The sequence below is a fragment of the Xiphias gladius genome, chromosome 11, assembly GCF_016859285.1.
Source record: "Xiphias gladius isolate SHS-SW01 ecotype Sanya breed wild chromosome 11, ASM1685928v1, whole genome shotgun sequence".
Taxonomy (NCBI): domain Eukaryota; kingdom Metazoa; phylum Chordata; class Actinopteri; order Istiophoriformes; family Xiphiidae; genus Xiphias; species Xiphias gladius.
Genome location: NC_053410.1, coordinates 15,143,159 through 15,165,728, shown reverse-complemented (window position 1 = coordinate 15,165,728; position 22,570 = coordinate 15,143,159). Strand labels below are relative to the sequence as shown.

Here is a 22,570-nt window from a genome sequence, read left to right as displayed (position 1 = left end):
AATCATTATATCCTTTCACCAGTTCTGCTTCTAAAATCCCTAGAAAGAACTTGTGTCTGCATTAGTCTTACCGTTCCTCCTCCTATTCATCTCTTACTGCTTATTGATCAGATCAGACACTCTAAGATTTAATATGAAATGTAATATGCAGGAATCTCTCCCTGAGCATTCGCAGATTCATCTCCTCTCCCTCAGTGGGCCTGTAGGGATATTCAAGATTATTAAGTAGGGCTCAGCGGAAGAGTCATCTCCATATTGTAGCTCTAACAGATAGCGCCTTCTTCCCTTCCATAGTGTAAATTAATCTATGGACAATCTCACTGTGTTTCAATGATTCCCTTGAGACCTGGGCGCATCTTGGATATAATAACTGACATCAAATGGTTCAAAATTAAATAAAGGAGGAACAATACACAATTGTGTCAAACGCAGATGACTACAATTGATTGAATTTAGTTTACTCAGCAGAAAAAAATCTTTGTCGATTCAGTTGTTTGGAAATGTCTGTTGTTTATATGGTTATATGATGATACTTTAATTGTATACCTTCATTCAAAGGAATAGTTTGACATTTTGGCTGAGAGTATGCTAAATATGAAGTTACAGCCAGCAGCCAATTAGCTTAGCAATCGGCTGATGGCTGTAGCTTAGCTTATTAAAAGGAATGGAAGCAGGGGAAACAGCTTCCTAGGCTCTGTCCAAAGATAACAAAATCAGCCTCATCATCAGTACCTCTAAAGATTACTAATGAATGTGATTTTTTTATATACACACACACACACACACACACACACACACACACACACACACACACACACACACACACACACACGTGTGTGTGTGTGTGTGTGTGTAAATAAAATACTGTATGTAAGAAATAGAAACCCAGAAACAAGCTTTAGAGGTGCTGGTAAATTCCTTTAAGATTAAGATTGCTTGTTTGCTGTCTGGCCTCCGTTTTATTAATCTAACTGTACCTCTGAATGGCTGCACAGTGGTTTTCAGTTTATCCAGTTTGAAGAAAAATGGAGTTATATGGGGTGGTGATGATCCTTCTTTCTTAGAGCCACTTCGAGGTGGATGTGGTTTGGTGAAGAGCTATGGAAAAGAAGCAGATGATTCACAAAGAAGGATTATTTTTAAAAGCAATATGATGCGCCTACATGTAGGAAGTCATGTATTTTTTCTGCTTCTCCAACGCTCATTCTTTCTACCTGTTTGGGAACCTGGCCAAAGTTGCTGACGTATCCCAAGATTGTGCTCCTAATGATGGGGTCCTTAGCATTCTGATGGCCTCTCTGGGCGTAAAAGTAAGGATGGAACGTGTTGATGCTTTCTACAGCAGCTGGACCTTGTTGCCGATACCCAAAAATGAGGTCGATCCACAGGTGGAGGTGGGAACTCACATAGTCACTTTCCAAGGCCTAAGGCAAACAGTGCAGGAGAATGTTGCACAAACTAAGAACACCTAGTCAAGTAAAATTACAAAACTAATATACGTACATTGTGCAGCAGTACAATGAAGCAATACAGTGGTATGCAGTGCAACCAAAACCATCAGTCAAACTGTTAATATGAGAGCTTAGAAACAGGTACTATATGATTTCTTCAAAAAGTCAATTTAGCAGTCTAGAACAGCAGGAAGCTGCACAGCTGTGTTATGAGCGCATCTTCATGTTAAAATTTAAGAATGATTTCAGTAGAATTACCCATAGATTGGTTTTGAAGAGTTAATAAGGAAAAGTGGGCATTATGACCAGCCATATCCTTGTGCCCAATCTTAATAAACCCATCCTGGAATAACCGAAAACTGAAAAAAAAAAAAAAACCCATAAAAACCTCATAACAAGGATATATTTTCCTGAGTTAATTTGTCTATGAAAGAAAAAACAATCTTCTAAAGTCACTAATTTTATGAGAATGCTAGGCAATATGAGTAGTTCAGTAGATTACAGAGTGATAACCATCATAGTTGCCCCGGGAATGGAAAAAGGGAGGGTCACATTCTGAAGAAATCAGACCAACAGAGAGATAAAGAGCAAATACAATACAGCTATACAATAACCCCACACAGGGAAATAGAAGAAAGAGTTGAGAAAAGAGAGAGAATATTCAGCCCATAAACAGCTGGCAGAAATGATGGTATTATGAGAAAGAGAGTGTCTTGTGCCTGCCCTGCATAGTGTTAAATAGGCTTGTTGTCCTCCAATGTCTGTCATCTAAACGTCTTTGCCTTTATATGCATTTTCTTGATAAGAAAAAAAACTGTTCCTTATATTTGAAAACAGTCAGTACTAAAAGAATTTAACTGAACCAAACTCAATAAGACAAGATGGCCTTTAGAGAATATAATGAATAAGACAGTGGCTGTTGTGAATAAGATCTGTCTCTTACACTGTTGCAGAAAGAATTGAGACAAACAAAATGACAGAAAACACAAGTGCATCTGTTACAGTGGATACTTGTTTTAGATACTAAAATAGTGCGTTTTCTGTGGACATACAACAGCTAGTATTGACAAACATTATTAGGTCTTATGGGAAACATCCCTGTATGTAACAAGCCAGACTGGCCAATTGTAACGGGCAGGAGTGGTGAGGTTGGGGGTCACTGACCTCTCGATGTATTCTAATGAACTCCTGGGGGTCACCTTTCGCCCACAGAGGCAGCTCCACATCTCCCAGAGCAGTACCATCCTCCATACAGCCTATAGACATATGGACACACAGTACATACAGCGTTCTGGGTCACAACACATCAGTGTGTGTCATCCTTTCAAGGAGTTTAAAGACACCCTTTTCGCCACTGGTGGCACTATGGAGCACTGCTTTGATGAGCGGTTCCTTGTTTTGTTTGTGTGTCATTTGTGTGCCAGTGACTACGAGCACATGCATGAGGAAACACATGTACTGTACGTGCATTAGCACCTCTGTTATGCAATACCTTTAGAGGATAAAGATGGTGATATTGTAAATTTTTAATTCCATCAAATTTCATAGAAAGACCAAAACCAAAATAAATTGTACTAAAAAGCAATGGCTGTATAGCCTGAAGAGAATACAGCGAATTCCTCTGCTGCACCTCCATTGTTGTCCAAAAACTTTAAAAAAAATAAAAAATAAAATCAGTGACCCACATTGTTGAAATAGTTGATATGTTTCCTCATTACAGTGAACATGCGCACCATAGTTTATTTTATCAATATTATTATTTTTTCAGTACCAAATACACTATCCTGCTGCTGTAAATACTCTAATTAGACCATGTCTAAATAAAAAAAACAACAACATGAAAATAGTCCAAAACTTCACTTTTTACTCTAGTACTGTATGAGTAATGTTTGGTAAAAACTACCGTACTTTTTATGGGCTTCGGGCTGAGAGCCACAGACGGGGTAAGAAAGTCAGAAAGTACCGAGAGACAGACTAATGCATTGCTGGTTTTCGTCTTCTTGACAACAGGAAAAATATAGAATAATACTACACTAATCCTTTGAGCACATAACTAAAAACTTTGTAGAGGGCAAATATCTTAACAGGAAATTCATACTTTCAGTCATTCATTTAGGTACACAGAGGAGGATATTTGAGCCTGACCCAGCTGGATGTGGTTGGAATTAAGCAGGAAGTCAGACAGGTAGAAGAACTCCGGGATCAGCTCTCTGACGTCCCCCATGTTGTCTTTGGAGGCCGACTCCCACTCCTTCTTTACACTGTAAAACATCCGCTCTGGGATATCAAGCCCTCCCTGTGGGGAGACGAGGCACAACACCGTCAGATCCCCGGCACGCTGTTGAACCAAACTTTGCAACAGACATATCAATGAAGTAGTTTGCCTGATTCAGTGTAGTGAACCATATTTTATAGTCTTTATTGTATTATATAAGCAGGAAATATTTGCCACTATTTGAAGGAAGCTTTTCATATTTCTGTAAAATTCCATAATCTATGATGGAAATCTCATGAGAGAGAATGTAATTTAGAATAAAACAATTACCTCAATGAATGAAAATAGCATATATACTGGTAAACTTGCTTAGAGATGTAAATCCAGTTATGGATATTACTACACACCCGTTCTATGCTTCAGAAGACAAAAAGGCACTGTAATTCACAAGGCTAACATCTTCATTGCTTTATTCTGACTATCACATGCATGCCTTTTCATTCTAATCAATTGGATGCTGCATTGTAAATTGGTAACATCTGTGGCTATTTGCATTGGCTTCTTTTAGATGCTTTCTGTAATTATTTGCATATATATTGAACTCTCCCTATAATCTGCTTTAATACAACAAAGCAGCAGTGAAACAGGATCTGGTGTGCTGAAAATAGTTCATATTAGAGTCCTATTATTAGCAAGATTATGTTCGAAAATAAAAAATGACAGAGTGATGAATGTTAATAGGCATCTGGAGCACTGGGTTTGCAGAGGGGCCAGTGGGTTAGTGAACAGAGTGAATAGACTGATACACTGTTACACTCAGAAACAAAGCCTACAGCCTATACCTTGATATATTACATGTTGTACATTTATCATTGACTGTGACGTGTTAGCATGTAGATTTGTATTCATGTGGGTGAGAGTCAAGACTTATGCAGAGCTTCAATCTATTAGATGAGCCTTGAATTCATTGGAAAAAAAAAAAAAAAAAAAGTCACAATGGCACTTAAAATCTTGTGCTGTAGTGTTCAAAGGAGGAGGATCCTGCCGGTCAACATTCAGGTCAACTTGCCTTATTACTTACCTTATTAATTTTTATCTTTCTAAGCTTTTATTATTGACCTTCTGGTGTGCTGATAAAATATTTGCAATGATATAGTCACATTAAAATGCGAGTTTATGGACAGGAATGTAGTGTTTAGTAAATATCATACTTCTGCATGTTATGGATGTACAGTATTTATTGTTAGGGTACAATCTAATTAAGTGGGTTCACACAGAGAAAACTTTTTCCACTTTCTATTCAATGCTATTCTTAACTATGTTTTTTCCCTCAACTTATTCAGTCATACCAATTGTGTGCAACGAGTCACAGAATTTTATCTAATACCAGTTTATCATTTTTAAGGACATAAAAATGCCAGTTTCCAACTGTTAGTTTAGTCTGGATACTGTTGCGTTTCCTGGTATCAAAGGCCTCACCTGCAGCGCCTGGAAGGTGTGTGAAAACGGCTCGATCCTGACAAGGAAGGAGGCCACGATGATGGCTGAGGAGTAGTGCGTACAGTAGTGGCATCGTGCTGACAAATCTCCTACAGAGTGAACCATTTTAAAAGGACAGTGTGTTGCATAAAAAAATACAGTGAATAGGAAAGGTGGGAAGAATGAAAAGTGACAAGCTGAACAGATACCTTCAGCCTCGTTGCTCTCCACTTCTTCGTATCTCTGGATAAACATCCGTTTCCTTTTCTCTGTCTGGGCTCCCATAGGCTTAGACAGATCCCGGAAAGTTGCAGGATTTGACAGATCAAGAGTCTATTGAGGATAAAATATGATAGGATAAGGGTGAGGAGAAAACATACACATGGTATATAATATCTGATAGACGTTAATATATACATTGTACAATGGCTTGGTATAACCAAACCCCCAAGACTTTTATTGCCATGGTGCATGAACTAGCATATAAAGGTTAGCTCCTTAGTTCAGGACAAGATGTTGTGTGAGATCCTACCTCTGACTGGTAGTCAGCTAGGACCCAGGGGAACACTGGATACTGCATTAGGTCATTGTATGTCCTCCCAGCGATGGTATTTAGATGCATCAAGTACTCAAAGTTACTTATCTCCCCTTTCTAGAACACAGACAAGAATCATATAAACACCGCTCTAAACACAGGAATAAAACTATAAACAAAACTAGGACCGGATTACACTTAATGTCATATCCATTCAACACTTTGGCAGTCATTCATTACAATGTCAAAGGAGTGAGAACTGAATCTGTAAGCACAAACAATTCAGACAAAACAAAATGGATGAAGAGCCGTGTTTATTGCATTACCTGCCATTTAACAAGGGCTGTCTTTTCAACCACAGGAGTCTTTCTAAAACACAATAAAAACAAATACCCTGAATTAGCATTAGAGCCTTATCAGTTAAACAGTGACACCTACACAACATTTTTTTTTTTTTTTGCTTGCTCTGTTGCCTAGCAACCAGTGTTGAAATGTAACACAGCAGAGTTCAGAAGCAGCAGAGTGGAGGTGAGTGAATGATTCAGGTGTAGGAGCAGTTATGGGATTTATGCTACCGTATGCAGCACAAATAGTGAGTAGAGCTGTAGAGGATGTAGCACACGGTGCCATCTGTAGGCTGTGAGGAAATATACTTTCAGTAACACTGTAACTTGTGCGACTAGTCTCCATCAGCAAAGTTTTTTCCCTTTCGGTCGGTGGTCAAAGACTCTTGTAAAATGATATTTTAATAGGCATCCGCTCAAACAGGGGCACACACTTAAAAGTTGCTCTCTAACAAACTGCTGAATAAAAAAAAACGCTCATTCAAATAACCTTGTTTCCAATGAATCTACCAGAGTCTGTGTTTACCCAAACAAAACATTCAGACTGAATGACAATGTTGCTGAACATTTCAAGTGTTTTACTCATGCAACAACTATCTAAACCTTTTTAATTGGTAAAGCGATCAACTGCTCCTGAAATCTCTTTTCCCTCTCTGGGCCAGTAACATGGCAATAAAGTCTTGGCGCCAAGCACCCGAGTTGCTAAGTAATGCTACTAAACAAGAGGAACCTTAACTTTCCCTGTTTGGTATAGGGAGGCTAGGGAAATGTTGATATATATGAATGGTGAATTCCTGACCTTTCCTCTCAACTTCACTGGCACATTTTGTGACTAATTCAGAAATGAAATTTTAAGGTGCTCTTTCACCGTGCTATAACATTAGGACTAAAGTTATGGAGTGTCTTTTCTACAGGGGTGAGAGGCTTCGAGCTGAATGGCCGGTTCACAGGAACTAAAGCTGTTGGTATGTTACTGAAGACAAGCTCATCACTTGATTAAAGCCAAATCAGAAAAAAAGGAGATAAAATATGGTGAGTAAAAATTCTAATTTATGTTGAAAATGTAGATCAAAATTTTAAACAAGAATACAGTAAGATATCCACTGAAAAATAAATAGTGATGCATACAGCAAGGGGCTACTTGAAGTGTCTTCAATTTCTAAAACCAATAACTCCTGACCAAGTTATTTTGTAAAAATACACTAAATCAATCATTGCATTTGGCCCAGTATGTGTTATCTAATACCAGGCAATAATTTCATGCAATAGTTTTCTATAGGAGGTTATAATGGGAACAAGCACCAGTGGATAACCTCTCTCATCCTGAGGATGATGAATGAGGCGAGAGAGGGCCTTGGGGTGTAACACAGACACAAACAGACACACACCTTCCTCTTTTAGACAGGGAGGGGATAAGAGCGAAGCCATCATCACACTCCCAACACTCCCTAACTATCATTTATCAAAGTCCTGATTTGACTCTTTGTGCACACGCACTTTAGTATAGTAAACACGCACACACACACACACACACACACACACACACACACACACACACACACACACACACACCCACCCACCCACCTACCTTTCTTGCCTGAAAAGAGCCAAACAGCTCAATCAGTTGAATGGTGAGGGAGCATCAGCACTCATTTGTTTTTGCTATATTATCCAGTGTCGCCTCTCTCCTATTGTTCCCCAGCATTAGCCTTAATTAGAGAGTTGTGCTCTTAAATACCCCCATGGGCAACACTTGGTGAGCATGCACCAGTGCAGACATAACACTGTGACACACACACGCACTCACAGAGACACACAAACCGCTCAGGCTCTCATTCCTCAGAGAGTATGCTTTCCCTACTGCCCTGGGCCATACATAACCCCTCGTATCTGAATAAATCACATCAGCCTTTCACATACACTCTTACACGTACACATACACACAACACATTTGTTTGCTATAGTACTGTGCTCTGGTGTAGATTAGATAAATTATTGTAAATAAGCCTCTTGGGGGCAACTATCACAAAAGTGAAGCTGAGCTGAAATTTTAAACTGAACTGTGTGGTAACTGTCTGTGTGTTGCAGTACCATGCCCAAAGGAAAGGGAGCCAAAGGGACAAAGGTGACCCTCAAGATCGCCAAAAAAGCAATACGGATGACACTAGATGGACGGCGCAGGCTCACCCTTAGCAACATGGGTATAACCGTCTTCCCAAAGTGTCTCCTCAAACTGACCAATGTTGATGAGTTGGACCTCAGCCGCAACCTGATACAGAAACTCCCAGATAACATCGGGAACATCTCGTCACTCAGGTGGCTAGATCTACACAGCAACAAGCTGGAGTCTGTGCCAGAGTCCATCGGCAACCTGGTGGAACTGGCCCACCTCAACCTCTCTAATAACCGCCTCACCTCTGCGGGCTTACCCTCTGCGCTGGGTTTTCTCAACAGTCTCAAGAGTCTCAATCTGGGGATGAACCAGCTGGACACCCTGCCTTCCACTATGGTGGCTCTAGACAGTCTCCAAGAGTTAGGCCTGTTTGATAACCTCTTCAACAACTTACCAGAGTTTCTGAACGTCCTACGAGACCTCACTAAGGTGAACATGAAACGAAATCCTGTATCATATGCTCAGGGAGATGGTGAGGGGATGCTGAAGGCAAAATCAGAACCAGAGGAAGATGAGTACCTGATACATGAGAGCAGCCTGTGTAGGACATGCCTTAAAAGATGCAAAGAGCAGAGGGAAAGGCTTACAAGAGGAGGAGGAGAAGGGGGCAACATGTTTAAGGAGAAAAGGATAAGGACTTATACAGGACTGACAGTGCCAAACTCAGTGGCTACAGTCAATCAGGATGTGTGGAGAATCAGAAAGGTTTGAAATGAGAATCAAATGACCAAGCCGCTGACATCATCTTACAACTACAGAACAAATGAAACGGATGTCATTTTTAGGTAGCCAAACAAATTTTAGTTGTATGTGCATGATATCTAGCTATTTTTCCACACAACTATTTTTGATTTATTTTCCATTTCAACAGATGAAATAAAATGTAATGTAACTGTCTTGAAATATTGCTGTTGGATGACTGGTTAACTGAAGACACTTACCTGGCATTAGCAATGACCTCAGCAACCCCTCTACCTTTTAATGCTGACACTACTGTGCACAACCTGCAGAGAGAAAGAGAGAGGAAAGAATAAAAAAATCAGAGTCAGAATGCGGAAAATAATTTTTTTTTTAAGATCTAGTTTATATAAATGTGGTACCTTTTATATGCAGAGACATGGTCTTTATTCAGGAATACCAGGAAAGCTGAGTGTCCATTTTTCATAAAGACCTCGATAGCATTGTCCTGATAGATACAGTGGCTCTTTAGTTACTCAGACGGAATGACATTGTTGTGTAGTAGATATTTTAAATCTCTCAGATCCCTTGTAAACCCAGACTTAAAATGCATCTTGACTGATTCTTGATTAATGAAAAACAACTGCAAGAGCAAGTAAAATGCACAACAAATGTGATTTCTATTTGTGCTCAGAGAAAAATTATAAAATGTAATGTGAAAGTATTTAAACTAAATCCCGTATAGACATGGTAAGATGCATGTTACTTCAAGGCATGGCATCACTGGGAATATTTGAATGTCTGACCTCCAAAAGGAAACGCATGAAGCGGGCCTCCTTGATATTCTCATAGAGCCAGCGTCTGCAGCTGGCTGATGGCAGCTCTTTACTCAGCATGGTGGAAATGAAGGAGTCCCTCACACTGGCAGAGAAAGAAAGGGACGCAGAGAATGACGGATGACGAATTGACCCAAATGAGTGACTACACTTAAATATTTTTTTGTAACTGCACACAACCTTACGGCACACACAGGTATACCTGCTGGGATGGTGTTTCCTGCAACAAACATCTCCAGTGGGACTGAGAGTGAATCCCTCACACAGGAGCAGGCTCTCCTTCCCAAATAGCAGCACCCCCTCTGTTATCCTGAGACCACTCACCACCACTACACTCATCTTAGCCTTTACCTACAGAGAGAGAGAGAGAGAGAGAGAGAGAGAGATGGAGAGAGAGAGAGAGAGAGATACATTAAGCCCCATGTGAGAGGCGAAATACACATCAGCACATTTCTCTCCTGGGACATGACATGGCAGCAACGTAGGCACTTCAGGCTTTACTTGATTGATCATTTTAATCACATATTTTAATCATTATTAAAAAGACACAGTCGAACACTTCATTATCAGAGCTGATTGATGGGGAAGAGAAGACCCGTCCCCTTTTTCAGCAGTGTTTCATCCAGTGCCAAAGTGGACCCACATGCTGCTTTCAGCGCTGGTTGGAGCTAATGCTAACTGCATTGTGATAATGTGTGGCTAATTCTATTGTCTCCCCTCATTTCACAGTGAGTGTGTGCACCTGGCTGTCTCCCTGTGTTGTCCCCTCTGCAGGCCTTCTGGGACACAGCACCTAAAAACCATATGGGGCCCCAACATACCCGCAGGCCCCTCACAATTTATACTAATCAAATCAGACTCCCTACCCCCAGACACGGAGTCACACACTTGGTGGAGGAGGAGGCCCTGCCTGGCCATTATTAGGAGAATTAATCACTGCCACACACACAATAAGAAACCTGCTAAGTGATCAGTACCTCTTGTCTGAATGCACACATAGACACGCTATGATGGATAATATCACTTGTCATGTGAATGTGTTTAAGAAGAGTCAAGGTGAGTGAGTCTCAGCCACATAGCACAGAAATATCCAATTGAGCGATATCATGGTCAGATTTTGTGGTAGTTTCCATCAGTGAACATAAAGTGGCATCGGGCTTTCTGTCCCTAACAATGACTAGATTTCAGAAAAAAAAAAAAAAAGTTAAATTTATTGTTATCAAAGATTAAATACATAACAATAAACTTGTTTCCTTATCTCCTTACTGTGCTCTGGACAGATATGCGTTATCAGTCTGAGGGTGATTTAGCTGATGATGGGAAGAAGGAGAGAAAAGGAGGACTTTTATTGACTGAGAGCCTAATGTCAGACCATTGATTTCTCCCCATACACATTACTGTCATAATCACACTATTGGCGCTGGCAAGCTAATTATGAGTGTCTTCCTTTGTGTGTTACTATGTGTGTGTGTGTGTCTCCCTTTGTGTATTACTATGCGTGTGTGTGTTAGTCCGTGTGTGTGTGTGTGTGTGTGTGTGTGTGTGTGTGTGTGTGTGTGTGTGCGCGCATTTTTCAGAGCTAATGACTGTTTATTTGACAGGAAGCTCAGCAGGACTCACACAATGAACCACTGCAAGACAACAGGACACACAAGCACACATCTCACACTTACTAAGCAGATGTAAGACAGCTTGCATCACCTCCTACTGTTTTTATTAATACTTCTGTCAGAAACATTAAAAGCCGCGGCTGGTTGCCGGAGCGATGAGAGTCCCTGTCAACATGTGCTCTGGTTTCTAACACACTGGAAGAATGAGAAGAACTGAGCTGGGCCTCGACATTAAAACATTACACTAATGAGGAAAGATGAAATTCTGATAGCAGTGCTGGGCTATTGGACTCCCTCGGTCTACATCAGGTAATTATGATTGTGAATATTAGTAGGGTGGGAAGGAGTTGTGCTTCTGTTTAGTCATGTTGTTTTTACTCCAGCGTGCCAACAAACCCTCCTGTGCCACAGTACCTCCTCTCCAGGGTGCAGCTCCTGCAGGATGATGCGTATATAAGGGCAGTCTTGTGTGTGAGAGCAGGGTTCAGGGGTTAAGGGCACAGGTGGACCCTCAGTGACAGCAGGTGCCTCATTCAGAATAGGGAAGAAGGTCAGATGGTCACAATCCTGTCCTCCCTCCTCTTCATCCTCTTTAGCCTCTGCGCCAATTTCAAACAGGATTTTGGGCTCTGTTACAAAGGAAACACATTTTTCCACTAAGTTTACATCCAACACCCATATTCTGGGGGAGTAAAATAAAAAAATAAAAAAATCAACAGGCAACACTTCTCTAAACCTGTGTCACCTTCTGTTCCGTCTTTGTTCTCCTCAGACGTGCCAGTCCTTAAACCCAGACACAGCGTTCCTAGCACCTGTTGTAACGACATATGGCTCTGTTAAAAGTTAGACTGCGTACTATATAAACAGTATATAGGACCTTGTTCCAAAGTCAAAGGCTATACCCGTCTTAATTGTCTCAGAGTCTTTCTGCGGATGCGTGATCTGGTCCGGTTGGGTCCTTCGGCAGCGTCCTGTACCCAGTCTCGGCCGAGCAGCACCCCTGGGCCAGGGCCGAACACAGCTCTTTCCCTCAACAGCTCAGCCTCCACATGAAGCCATTGGGAGCTCACTTGCTCCCACTCACTGGCTTGTAACTGGGACGCAGAAACAGGCCCAGGACGGAGGAAATAAATGAGACAGAGATAAACATTATTACAGATCTAATTTTGGCTTTTTAATAACATTTATTTCACTGTAACATTTCTGTCAAACCTGTAAGTGGTTTGTCCTCATACTCTCAAACATCCTGTGGCCTCTGTGTCGATGTGACTCCATGCAGGACAGATACTCCTACAAAGAAAGGAGAGTAACCTGATGGGTGCAAATGAAAAGAGCCGGTTGCACAATCGCTCTTCCTCTAGCTCATATCGTACACACACGACACACATTATGTTCACAGAGATTGTATATTCATAATGGTATTGTTGTTTCCTCATGCAATTACAATGCATTCATACAATTACATCTGTTCTAAATTGCATTCACTGGGCAAAATAAGCTAGTGGCTACAGTGTTACAATAACCCTGTCTGGAAATGTAATCATTTGTTGGTGTGATCTGATTAACATAAACATTAATATCACTGAGCCATCCCACAGTCAAGGGCAAGGTGAGTGTGTGCACGCCTTTATTGTGCGTGAGTGAGTGTGTATGTGTCAATTAAAAAATAAAAGAAAAAATAGGAAAACAGAAAAAACAGAGCTGTGTTGACACTGCAGGATGCTTATGTTCAGCAGACACACTGGGATCATATTCTGACTGTTAACTGCTTCATTAAGCCCATCATCACAGCAGTGCTCGCTGAGAGACCAGTGAAACAACATGTGTCCATCCTCACAGCTGACCCAGGAAAGCCATTTAATTGACTGAATGAACATGCAGTAACTCTTTATATCGAGTCTTATTTACAGATGTTAATTCTGTGTTCTGCAGTAAAACCCCACGAATGCTATAACTGATTTCAAGTACAAAAAAAAGAAAACAACTACTTCTGTAATACAAGAAATGCAAAAATTAAACATAATTTCAGAATAAACCCATGCATAAAAGTTGACAACAAACTTTGACAAGCCCTCTGGAGAATGAAAACTGTTTCTCTAAATGACTGACTGCATATCCAAATGAGAAGTTGTGCAGAGAAAGAAAGAAAGGAGTAATTTAAGGGGAGATTATAGAAATATTACAGACAGAAAAGAGTAATAATGAAGTTTGCGAACTAGAGCCGTGTTTTGACAGATAAACAGCAAGTCGGCGTCATCATCTCCTAATTTCATTCCTTCATTTGGACAAACATAAGTAATATATAGCATTAATTACCCTATTTAGCAGATAGGAACCTCATTGGCTTTTTAAATGTTGCATTAAATACATAACTCATCTCTTCCCTCTGCAATTAACATCAGAACATCACACTCATTTCCATTTTAATGACTTCCCAACAATACGCCACCTTTGATGATAAGGCAACATAATGTCAACTTCATTCTGGGCTGGCAGTGAATGTGTAATGAACTTAACGTGATCATTAGTGCTGTTAATTATCTTTCTAATATGAGGACACAGATATGATTATGGAAACTGCATTCGCTGATGAAATAAATCTCTAGAAGGATTGCACTGAAGCTTGACTGAGGACACAGTCTGCCTATCAGTCTCTATATTCTCATTCATTACCTACAGTAGGCTTTAAAATTCTTTTTTTGTTCATTAAAAGTAGATATCTGAGACCCAGAAACTATGCTCAGTGCTCTGTAGAAATGCATTACTATGGATCCAGTGACTGAAAAGAGACTCCCCATAAGCTCATGACTTGGCAAATAAAGGTCATAAGTTGATGATCCATAAATTAATTAATGAGTCACTTGTTTCTTCATGAGGATGAATGGAAAAATGAGCAGACTGGCTGACCATTACGGAAGATCTGAGTCTCATTTTTTGAACACTCGCTGCATGCTGCAACCTACTCAGAGCGAAGTGGTGCAACACACTGCAGAGAGGGAGAAGGCAAATGTCCCTCCCACTTCTTCCCTACCTCTCAGATGGAAAAACAATTCATCACCCTCTCTGATAGCTTGTCAAATACTGATATGATAAAGAATAACATCAAATGAATAATGTTTTCATCAGATTGGTACCACTATAATTGCCAACCCGATTTCTGTGGGATAGAGACATGCACAAACAAGAACACACACACACACACACACTTGGTGGGGTGAGACAGACACACAGACGCGGTAATTTCATGCCTGTGTGCCTGAGTAATATGTCCCCGCTCCCTGCTCCAGATGGCTCGACGTCTTAAGCGTTGTGGGGGAACTAATGATCTGAGCCACGTGTTTCGGGGGGAAAAACAACAATAAATGCGTCTTTAACCTTCAGCAGCAAACAGTGTGTTGTAGCGAGTGTTCCCATGGATAGGCCTAACAGATATCAATTACTATGCCCACTCAGGGGCAATCAGCTGTGATAATCCAAATCCATTTAAAGAAATAATCAAACACCCCCACAGGGCTGGACGGCCCAAAGCACAAACACAGCAGTGACTTTGGGATGAGTGTTTGATCACAACGCTCTGGGATGCAGGGGCACCGGGGAAAAGGTGACCACACACTCCTCAAAGGGATCAACAATCACAAGTAAACACATCTCTGTCTCATGTCCTGTGCGAAAGAACCAAACACCGAAGTAACATGAGTATTGTTTATTTACCTCTACTGTTAGTAACTCTTTGCCTAGTCTGCCCAAAACTGAGCGAACAGCAGTGCTGATCATGTCAAACTTCTTCTGAGAGCTGATGGCCACCTTCTTCTTCTGAGATTCTACGAAGATATTTTAAAGAGAACCCAAATTCAAATGTCAAGAACATGGAACTAACATTCAGGCATCTTCTCCTTCTGCAGTTATTAGTATAGTGAGAGCTAACCTGTGTATAGCAGCCAGGCTTTGTGTGCCGTCTCCTCCCAGAGAGGGCTGATATCAGTCATGCTGACAGACCCCGTCTCTGTTGTGTATGTTGCTGAGATCTCTATCTTATAGGTTTCTTCAAGCATGCGTTGCCTCTCCGTCATGACCTTTGACCAGCAGGCCTCCGCTAAGGATGCTAGTTCTCTGGCGTCTGGAACCCATTAACACGCACACACACATTTGTTCTGACTCTCTAGTGACCCAGTAAACCTCCACAGACTTAGAAAATCTAAAAAAAATGACAAGATAACATGGCTAATGCAAATAAACCCTAACATACTGGCCCTCATACCTGCGGTACTTTTTTCTCTGTTGCTGAGGCATGCAGAATGTCTGGCTTTGGTGGCAAACAGGTGGGATGAAGCTTTCCTCTTGTGCACTTTTTGCGCCAGATATCCAAAACCTTCAGGGAAGCTAAAAAAAAAAAAAAAAGGTTTATTGTGTGAATTAAAAGTGAATCTGGGTTTCAACTACATGTTTGTGTATGTCTGCAATTGGGTTCTTGTTTTGCTATTACCTGCCAAATCGTATCAGTAACAGACAATGAAGAAGGCATGTGATGAAGTTCACGTTTGCATTGTAAGTTGCCATGACAACATCCCAGCGTTCCATGAAGGTCTGTAATGCCCTGATGACCCCTTCCTTTTCTTCTTGGGAGTGACGCGGTTGAGACAAGAAATGAAGCAGGACTTTATTGGTGCATGAGTAGAGGGCTGACACTGTCTTCTCTTTCTGAGTGTGGCCTTTCTCCATAGTCTAGAAAATATACAGCAGTGTATCTGTTATCAGTTAGTATAAATCTGGAATTAATTATTAGTGACCTGTTTTAACAATCCAGAGCTCCCATTGGTTAATGGGAGACAATTAAAATATTACTTTTAACTTCAGTTTACAGAGCAACAGAAATTTGCAGTTTGCAGGGTTTATAAATTTCAAATGTGAGATTTGTGGTGAAAGCATTTTTTTTCCATATTAAGTATCTGTATGAGGTGTCTATGTGTTCCTCTCACCACCACAATTTGATCTGCGAGGAAGTTGAGCACACTTTCAGAGTCTCCCAAGAATGTTCCACTGTAAAGTTTCTGCAGCAGAGTCTTACTAAAGAGCACCACATTCTCCATCAACATGCCCATTTGTCCTTCAGGCCTCTGATTCGAGTCTGAGAGATACAGTAAGAAGTCATGCATTCAGATGAGAACATTTTCTGCATAGGTCAGGCCAGTTTGAGCTATGAGGAAACCATGCATGGTCTACCTTGTGAGTTGAGATGAGTGTTGTTTTCCTCTTCGTGGCTGAACATGTGGATGATGTCCATCATTAACTCCAGCAGCTCAGTCTGGAAAATCTGCCTCTGTTCCAGTGATGCACCATCAGGGGAAAACTGCAACATTTATATAGTTTATTAGCTCGCAAACATAATGCAATGTTGACTTGGGACTGATGAACAACAAATACATGTGATGACTCTTTCTTCTATTAAGCCTGATAGTGAGGGAAACGTCTTTTCTAAAGTTGTCTCAAGTGTAGGTGGTGGCGTGTGTGCATGCAGGTTAGGCTTGGCTAGCTGTTAACACCATTACAGAAATCTGTAGTTGTTGGCCTACTGGTGGTCTCTTCATTCTAGGGGTGAATGATTTTATCAACAGTACACTGGCTCTGCCTTATTCTGTAACTGAGCAAAGAGTGGCACCTTCTGGAGAAATGAGAGTTTTGCAGTATTACAGTATATTGAAGGGCCTTTTCAGTGGGAATGCACTATTGGCAACAATATCTGGAGTATTTTTGTGTGAAATACGCAGATATATCTGTGACGTCTGTGAGTTATACAACATAAATGATTACTCGGGTTTATGTGCATGTGCATTCACCTCCAGCAGCAGAAGAAGAGGAGATGTGTTGGTGTTGGCAGAAACATTAAGAAGACTGTCCATTAGCAGTATTCGGATGAAGTCGCACACTGGCTTTCTGGTTTGATGACTCTTGAATGTGTCCTCAACTTCACTCTTTATGCATGGTTCACCGACACCCTGAGAGAAGTGACCACTCAAGTGAATAAGACCAGATAGATTAGCACTGTTAGGGTTTCATGAAATCCAGAGTAACACACAAACCTCTGAACCGTCCAGAGGGAACACAACTCCAGCGAGTGCATGGAGGAACTCTGGAGATGCCCACAGTGGGTCTCTTGGCTGGAGGCTATGGAGAAGACAAAGGAACTGCATCACACTTGCTGGGAGCTGCAACTCCCATGATGCATCAGTGCCTGACATGCGCTTGGTTGGAGGAAAAGGCTGTTAAAGCACAAAAGAAAAATGTGTTACTCAGGAACAATTTGTGGCGAAAAATACTTATGCAGGATTATTACATGCTTACCTGAGTGATGACGACTTTGACTAATTCCAGCAGTATTGTAGCAGCTTCAACACAGAGCTGATGAGCAGGAGTGTTTGCTTGGCTGCCAATCAGTGACTGTAGGATATCATCCAAATGCACCTGTCAATGACAGATAATAAGAGCCTTGTGACTGGGATGATGCATTAGGTGTTTTTGAAACATTGTAAATTACCCACCTCTCCCTCTGAAGTGTGTCTGGTTTTTTTAGCCAGCAGCAGAGCTGCCAGAGCTTCATACACCTGAGGCAGGTGAGACTGTCTGATCAGCAGCCACTGCAGAACATCAAAGCCTCGACACGTGGTGGTGTGGCACTCATAAGACCAAGAATGTGCTCGAAGGTTGTCTGGTGACAAGGCGAGAAAACATTGATAGAAGTTGATTTTGGATGAAAGTAAGACACTCAAAATATTCTATCAGTACAGTCTTGAATGTCTTTGAATTTATGATGTTCAATGAATCTAAAATAAATTACTAAAACTTTAATTTCAATATTCATATATGCCATGATGAGGTTTACATATGCAAAATTGTGTTCAGTGATAATCTAACTGTTGTTCATTACACTGAATTGCATTTTAACCAATGTTGAGATGTGACACAAAAATCCTAAACATTTCTTAAATGTTATAAAATATCTTATTTTGTGAGTATTTAAATACGATTTAATATCATTTTATCTAATTTAATGAATCAAAATATGGAAATAACTTAAAATCATCTTAACTGATTTCACTGAAAGAGGCCAAATGACAACATTGAATTATTCACTGCTTCACTGTAAGAAACTTTCCAACTTTACCCATGAGAACAACGGGTTCCTCCATGCTTTCAATGAGTGTTCCTGGGAGCACCCCCTCTCGGAAGCTGCTCTGCTGGTCCGGACTGGACAGAAAGTGTGTGAGCAAGACGAGACCCAGTTTAAAGGTAGAAGGGTGAAGGTGGGGCTGAAGGAAGAGCAGGAACCAATCATTGCCCAGGGAATCACACACTGCCTTGTGCTGACTAGGGGGGAATTAGAACATGTCAGACTAAATCAGTTAATGTTTCTGCTATAACAATTAGGCACATGAAATATGGGGAAAATATGTTTTTCATTCCAGTTTTGATTCAGATAAACAGTTACAGTGCTACTCACTCTTTGATTAGAAGGCTGTCTGAGTTGAGGATTTCACAAAGCGCTAGTAATAGCTGGTTGCGGATCCAGATGAGGCTGGCTGGACCGGAACTCTGAGCTACAACACAGAGAGGACGTGTCCGAGTCAGGACCAGTAAAAACTTGTCATCCATGTAATGTACTGTATAAGTTGTGGCCGTGTGTTATATTGTGTACCTTGTGTATCCTGTGAAAGATCACTGTCAGGTATCTCTTTACCTTCAGTCAAGTTAGTACGAGGAGGGAGTGTGTAAACAAGAAAGAGGCCAAGTCTGACAGAAGAAATGGACATATTTCAAATACAGAGCTATTCCTAAAAACTGTACTGATCTGATATCTTTATGGGAAATTTTATAACAGAAACACTTGCACACAGGATGTATTTCCAGGCTGTACCTGCTCATGTCCAGAGGGGTGAAGTGAGCTTTTAGGAGGGATGTGATGACACAGGAAATGATCTTAACCTTTCGAAAGGTCACAGCAGGATCAGAGAGCTCGAACAGCAGTTTTGGTAGCAGGCCTATAGTGTGCATGACCACTGCATTCCTGCTGTCACTGTTAGGGGTGCAGAGAGAAAAACAGGGAGGGCACTAATATCAACCACAATCTGTTCTCACAGACAGATAATCTAATACAGCAATCCATGCACATGTTCAGTCATGCTCTTTTCTTCAGCCTCTCTGACTGATTCTTTAGAACATTCCCTTGACTATTTCTGTTGCACAGTGCTGTAATATTGATGACAGGCTGTTGCAGATGTTGACAGAACTGCCGATAAAGTCTGTCGTCAATCCTGAACAAGAGCCTCTTTATTGGGTTACTTAACTTCCTGGCCATGTGAGTTCATAATAATTAGATTGAAGCTACAGATCCCTGTAGTCTGTGGTCTGGTCACACGCTGATAGCAGTGCAAATTACCTTGAGGATTTCAGGATTTCAGCAAAGTGGTTCACAACTGAAAGGTCCAGATTATCTGATGTGTTCTGCCATACCTGAACAGATGGTACAATGAGAGAGCAACAAAACCGTAACAGTTAGCTTCCAGATGCAATTAAAAACTTTCCAAATAAATACTGGCTGGACATTTTATGGGTAAATTATCCATTCCTTACATCCACTCTAGTTTTATGTTAACATTTGGGTGCTTACCTCCAGGTCACACAGCAGATCTTGGAAAGCAGGTATGTTCTGTAGGCAACCAGACCCAGCACTCAGCTCCACTGAACCTGAGAGATACAGAACCAACTGAAGTGTTCTGTAGCTGACCAGACTTCTCTTCATCTTCAGCAGAAAAGCTAGCAGCTACAAGGAGAGCAAATCACATATGAAAACAGATCACAACAGTAAGGTAACAGCTTTTATGTGTGTTTATACATGTGTAGCTACTCCAGTGATTTTAACCAAGTTCCGACAGACCTTATATCCGTTAATGCGGTTCATTTCCTGCTGCATGGCAGAGTTGGTCTCCAGCACAGAAAGAAGAACTTTAACAGCTGCATACAGAGAGCTATCATCTGGAGCCATTGCTACTAGACTGAGAACAACTGCGGGCCCACCAACCCACAGGAAACCATTGGATGCACTGCTGGGAGTGAACGTACGGACACCTAGCAGGAAGAGGCCATAGTAAATGTGCCTGCAAGAATCAACTAAAACAGAAAAAAAATGTTCAAAATTATACTTTATTTACCAAAATGTCCAACCAGCGCTGCTCCTATGGTGCGAGCTGTACCCCTCAGGTGCTGGCTGATGTTTCGAGCAAGGAACACGGGTGTGAAGTGATCCCGAGATGTTATCCCCATCTGTAATTAGACACAATGATTGCTACTCTGTATTAAAAAAAACAAACACGTAGGTTCAAGGTGTCAACTTACCTCTTTAGCAATCAGTCGGCAGTCCACTTCATTGTAATCCTCTCTGATCTCCACGACAGTTGTTAATGTGGAAATTGCTGGGTTGATGCCAAATGAGATCCTCTCCTCAGTAACCAGCCTGACAGGAGGAGACTCCGCATATGGATTATGGCCTTGTCACAGACAGAGAAGTGAGAAAACGTAGGTCAGTAAAGTAGAACTTACACAAGTCAAAAGAATAAGGCTAAATAAGATGGACTTTGAGCCATGTAATTTGTCACCATAATCATGTATTTAATGTATTAATTAGGAAATATTTCTATGTTTATATATTTGTCTTCAGATGACACAGGAGTTGTAAATTTTGAAGTTAATGTATTAAGTTGTCATAGTTGTTTTACATCAGTATAAACTGTGCTAATATATCGAAGCACATTATCCGCTCTGCAGAAAAAATCATGCGTGCATGCAATGAGCCCCATGACATTATAATTTCCTGCATGCCAATGCCTGGGGGAAAGACATAAAAACAACCACACCAAAAAAAATCAAACCAAAACCCCATTCAAAAGAATCTTGAGAGAAATGTTACTTAGAAAAACCAAACAGATTCATATTCAGATGCATCAAAGGCTCTTATACAGGATGACTAACTGGAGGTAAACAAAAGACCTTCTGTAGAAATCTGAAATTCTTCCATAAGATCTAATGACTCACCTGTGTTGCCCAGACCCAGGAAGTTGCCTAGGTAGGCAGTGCCTTGTGTGTACATGACACCCACTGACTCAGGACTCAAAGCCTCTTCAAAAAGGTAGGAGGAACCAACTCGCCACACTAGAGCAGCATGCTCCTTCCAGAGAGCTGGTGTCCCTATCAGTCCATACACATCAATCACAGCTGTTGGGTCCATGGAGACATACTGACCAGGGAATGGCTTAATATACCTCATCTGACAGAAAATGCACAGGCATTCAGGCATTACTGTTTCTTATTATGAAAGGGTCTATGATACATGAATACATAAATGCCAAATTAGACCTGGAATCAGTTTAATCATAAGCTCCTCTGTCTCTCTCCTCTTGTCATACCTTTCCAGTCCCCAATGCCTTGCCGTTGAAGTAGGCTGAGGTCAGACAGCTCTTCTTCACGTCTTTGGCCATGACCACAGCCAGATGGTGCCACTGACCTGGGACCAGCATGCTGGAACAGCGGAACTTCATTGATGTAGGCAGAGAAGTGGGAGTGCTAACATCTGGCTCCATCATATCTGTTAAATAGACATGGAGAAAGAAAGTCAATCAGTATGCAGTTTAAACTAATGTTGTAACTACTGTGCAGTCCCACTTTAAACACAATAAGAAATAGCTGACAGTTGATATGAAAAGCTACAAAAGAAAGCTAGAAAGCTAAACAGATTCTTCTAATTTCTTGGCAATCAATAATTATTATAAAACGTTTTCCAAGGGCAAATATTGACCAAACTTTTATCACTCTTACCCAGGTATGCAAATGCCTCCTCCTCTGTGGAGATGACCAGAGAGCCGTCATAGGCTGAGAAGGAGACTGACAGACAGATGTACTGTTGTTCAGTGCGGGACATGTGGCGAACCACTGACAATAGACGGATTGGGTGGGAGTCGCAGGCTGAACTGAACCTGTTGATCTGGAACCAGCAGGAAAATGAGAGACCAGCTGTGGGGGGAAAACCCCGGCAGTCTAAAACATGAAAGGGAGATGATTAGACATTTTATTCAGATTTATTAACCAATATGTGAGTATCAAACACTTATACGTATCACTTACCTGCTCCAATTCCACCTGTTGAGATTGAATCAGCAGTCACTCCTTTCACTGTAGCCAGAGAAGGCAGGAAAAGGCAGCTG

At 41.1% G+C, this 22,570-nt stretch overlaps 2 protein-coding genes across 13 annotated transcripts in view; one reads left to right on the top strand and one right to left on the bottom strand.

Annotated features, from left to right (window-relative positions):
• wdfy4 (WDFY family member 4) overlaps positions 1–22,570 on the bottom strand; it is a 40,083-nt gene that overhangs the window by 3,933 nt on the left and 13,580 nt on the right. For 7 of the 12 annotated variants that reach the window (XM_040138695.1, XM_040138697.1, XM_040138696.1 and 4 more), the window contains 39 exons: positions 22,491–22,567; positions 22,185–22,403; positions 21,776–21,954; positions 21,405–21,636; positions 20,709–20,860; positions 20,525–20,636; positions 20,251–20,441; positions 19,984–20,136; positions 19,753–19,826; positions 19,231–19,389; positions 19,012–19,106; positions 18,817–18,913; positions 18,481–18,683; positions 17,858–18,024; positions 17,661–17,780; positions 17,399–17,578; positions 17,156–17,314; positions 16,542–16,668; positions 16,298–16,446; positions 15,805–16,043; positions 15,580–15,701; positions 15,247–15,438; positions 15,033–15,142; positions 12,534–12,611; positions 12,224–12,415; positions 12,058–12,133; positions 11,736–11,950; positions 9,914–10,062; positions 9,682–9,796; positions 9,298–9,383; positions 9,139–9,201; positions 6,007–6,049; positions 5,678–5,797; positions 5,355–5,478; positions 5,146–5,255; positions 3,597–3,747; positions 2,616–2,707; positions 1,215–1,424; positions 978–1,098 (listed from right to left, as the gene is read on the bottom strand). In XM_040138695.1, the coding sequence (XP_039994629.1) occupies positions 978–1,098; positions 1,215–1,424; positions 2,616–2,707; positions 3,597–3,747; positions 5,146–5,255; positions 5,355–5,478; positions 5,678–5,797; positions 6,007–6,049; positions 9,139–9,201; positions 9,298–9,383; positions 9,682–9,796; positions 9,914–10,062; positions 11,736–11,950; positions 12,058–12,133; positions 12,224–12,415; positions 12,534–12,611; positions 15,033–15,142; positions 15,247–15,438; positions 15,580–15,701; positions 15,805–16,043; positions 16,298–16,446; positions 16,542–16,668; positions 17,156–17,314; positions 17,399–17,578; positions 17,661–17,780; positions 17,858–18,024; positions 18,481–18,683; positions 18,817–18,913; positions 19,012–19,106; positions 19,231–19,389; positions 19,753–19,826; positions 19,984–20,136; positions 20,251–20,441; positions 20,525–20,636; positions 20,709–20,860; positions 21,405–21,636; positions 21,776–21,954; positions 22,185–22,403; positions 22,491–22,567 (5,453 nt within the window). Of the gene's footprint in view, positions 1–977; positions 1,099–1,214; positions 1,425–2,615; positions 2,708–3,596; positions 3,748–5,145; positions 5,256–5,354; positions 5,479–5,677; positions 5,798–6,006; positions 6,050–9,138; positions 9,202–9,297; positions 9,384–9,681; positions 9,797–9,913; positions 10,063–11,735; positions 11,951–12,057; positions 12,134–12,223; positions 12,416–12,533; positions 12,612–15,032; positions 15,143–15,246; positions 15,439–15,579; positions 15,702–15,804; positions 16,044–16,297; positions 16,447–16,541; positions 16,669–17,155; positions 17,315–17,398; positions 17,579–17,660; positions 17,781–17,857; positions 18,025–18,480; positions 18,684–18,816; positions 18,914–19,011; positions 19,107–19,230; positions 19,390–19,752; positions 19,827–19,983; positions 20,137–20,250; positions 20,442–20,524; positions 20,637–20,708; positions 20,861–21,404; positions 21,637–21,775; positions 21,955–22,184; positions 22,404–22,490; positions 22,568–22,570 lie in introns of those variants that run through there. The other 5 variants (XM_040138701.1, XM_040138706.1, XM_040138702.1 and 2 more) reach the window with 4 other exon arrangements.
• On the top strand, positions 6,954–8,920 carry lrrc18a (leucine rich repeat containing 18a). Its single transcript, XM_040138711.1, has 2 exons — positions 6,954–7,056; positions 8,113–8,920. Exon 2 carries the CDS (start codon positions 8,117–8,119, stop codon positions 8,906–8,908), a length of 792 nt encoding a protein of 263 aa, XP_039994645.1. The 5' UTR covers positions 6,954–7,056; positions 8,113–8,116; the 3' UTR covers positions 8,909–8,920.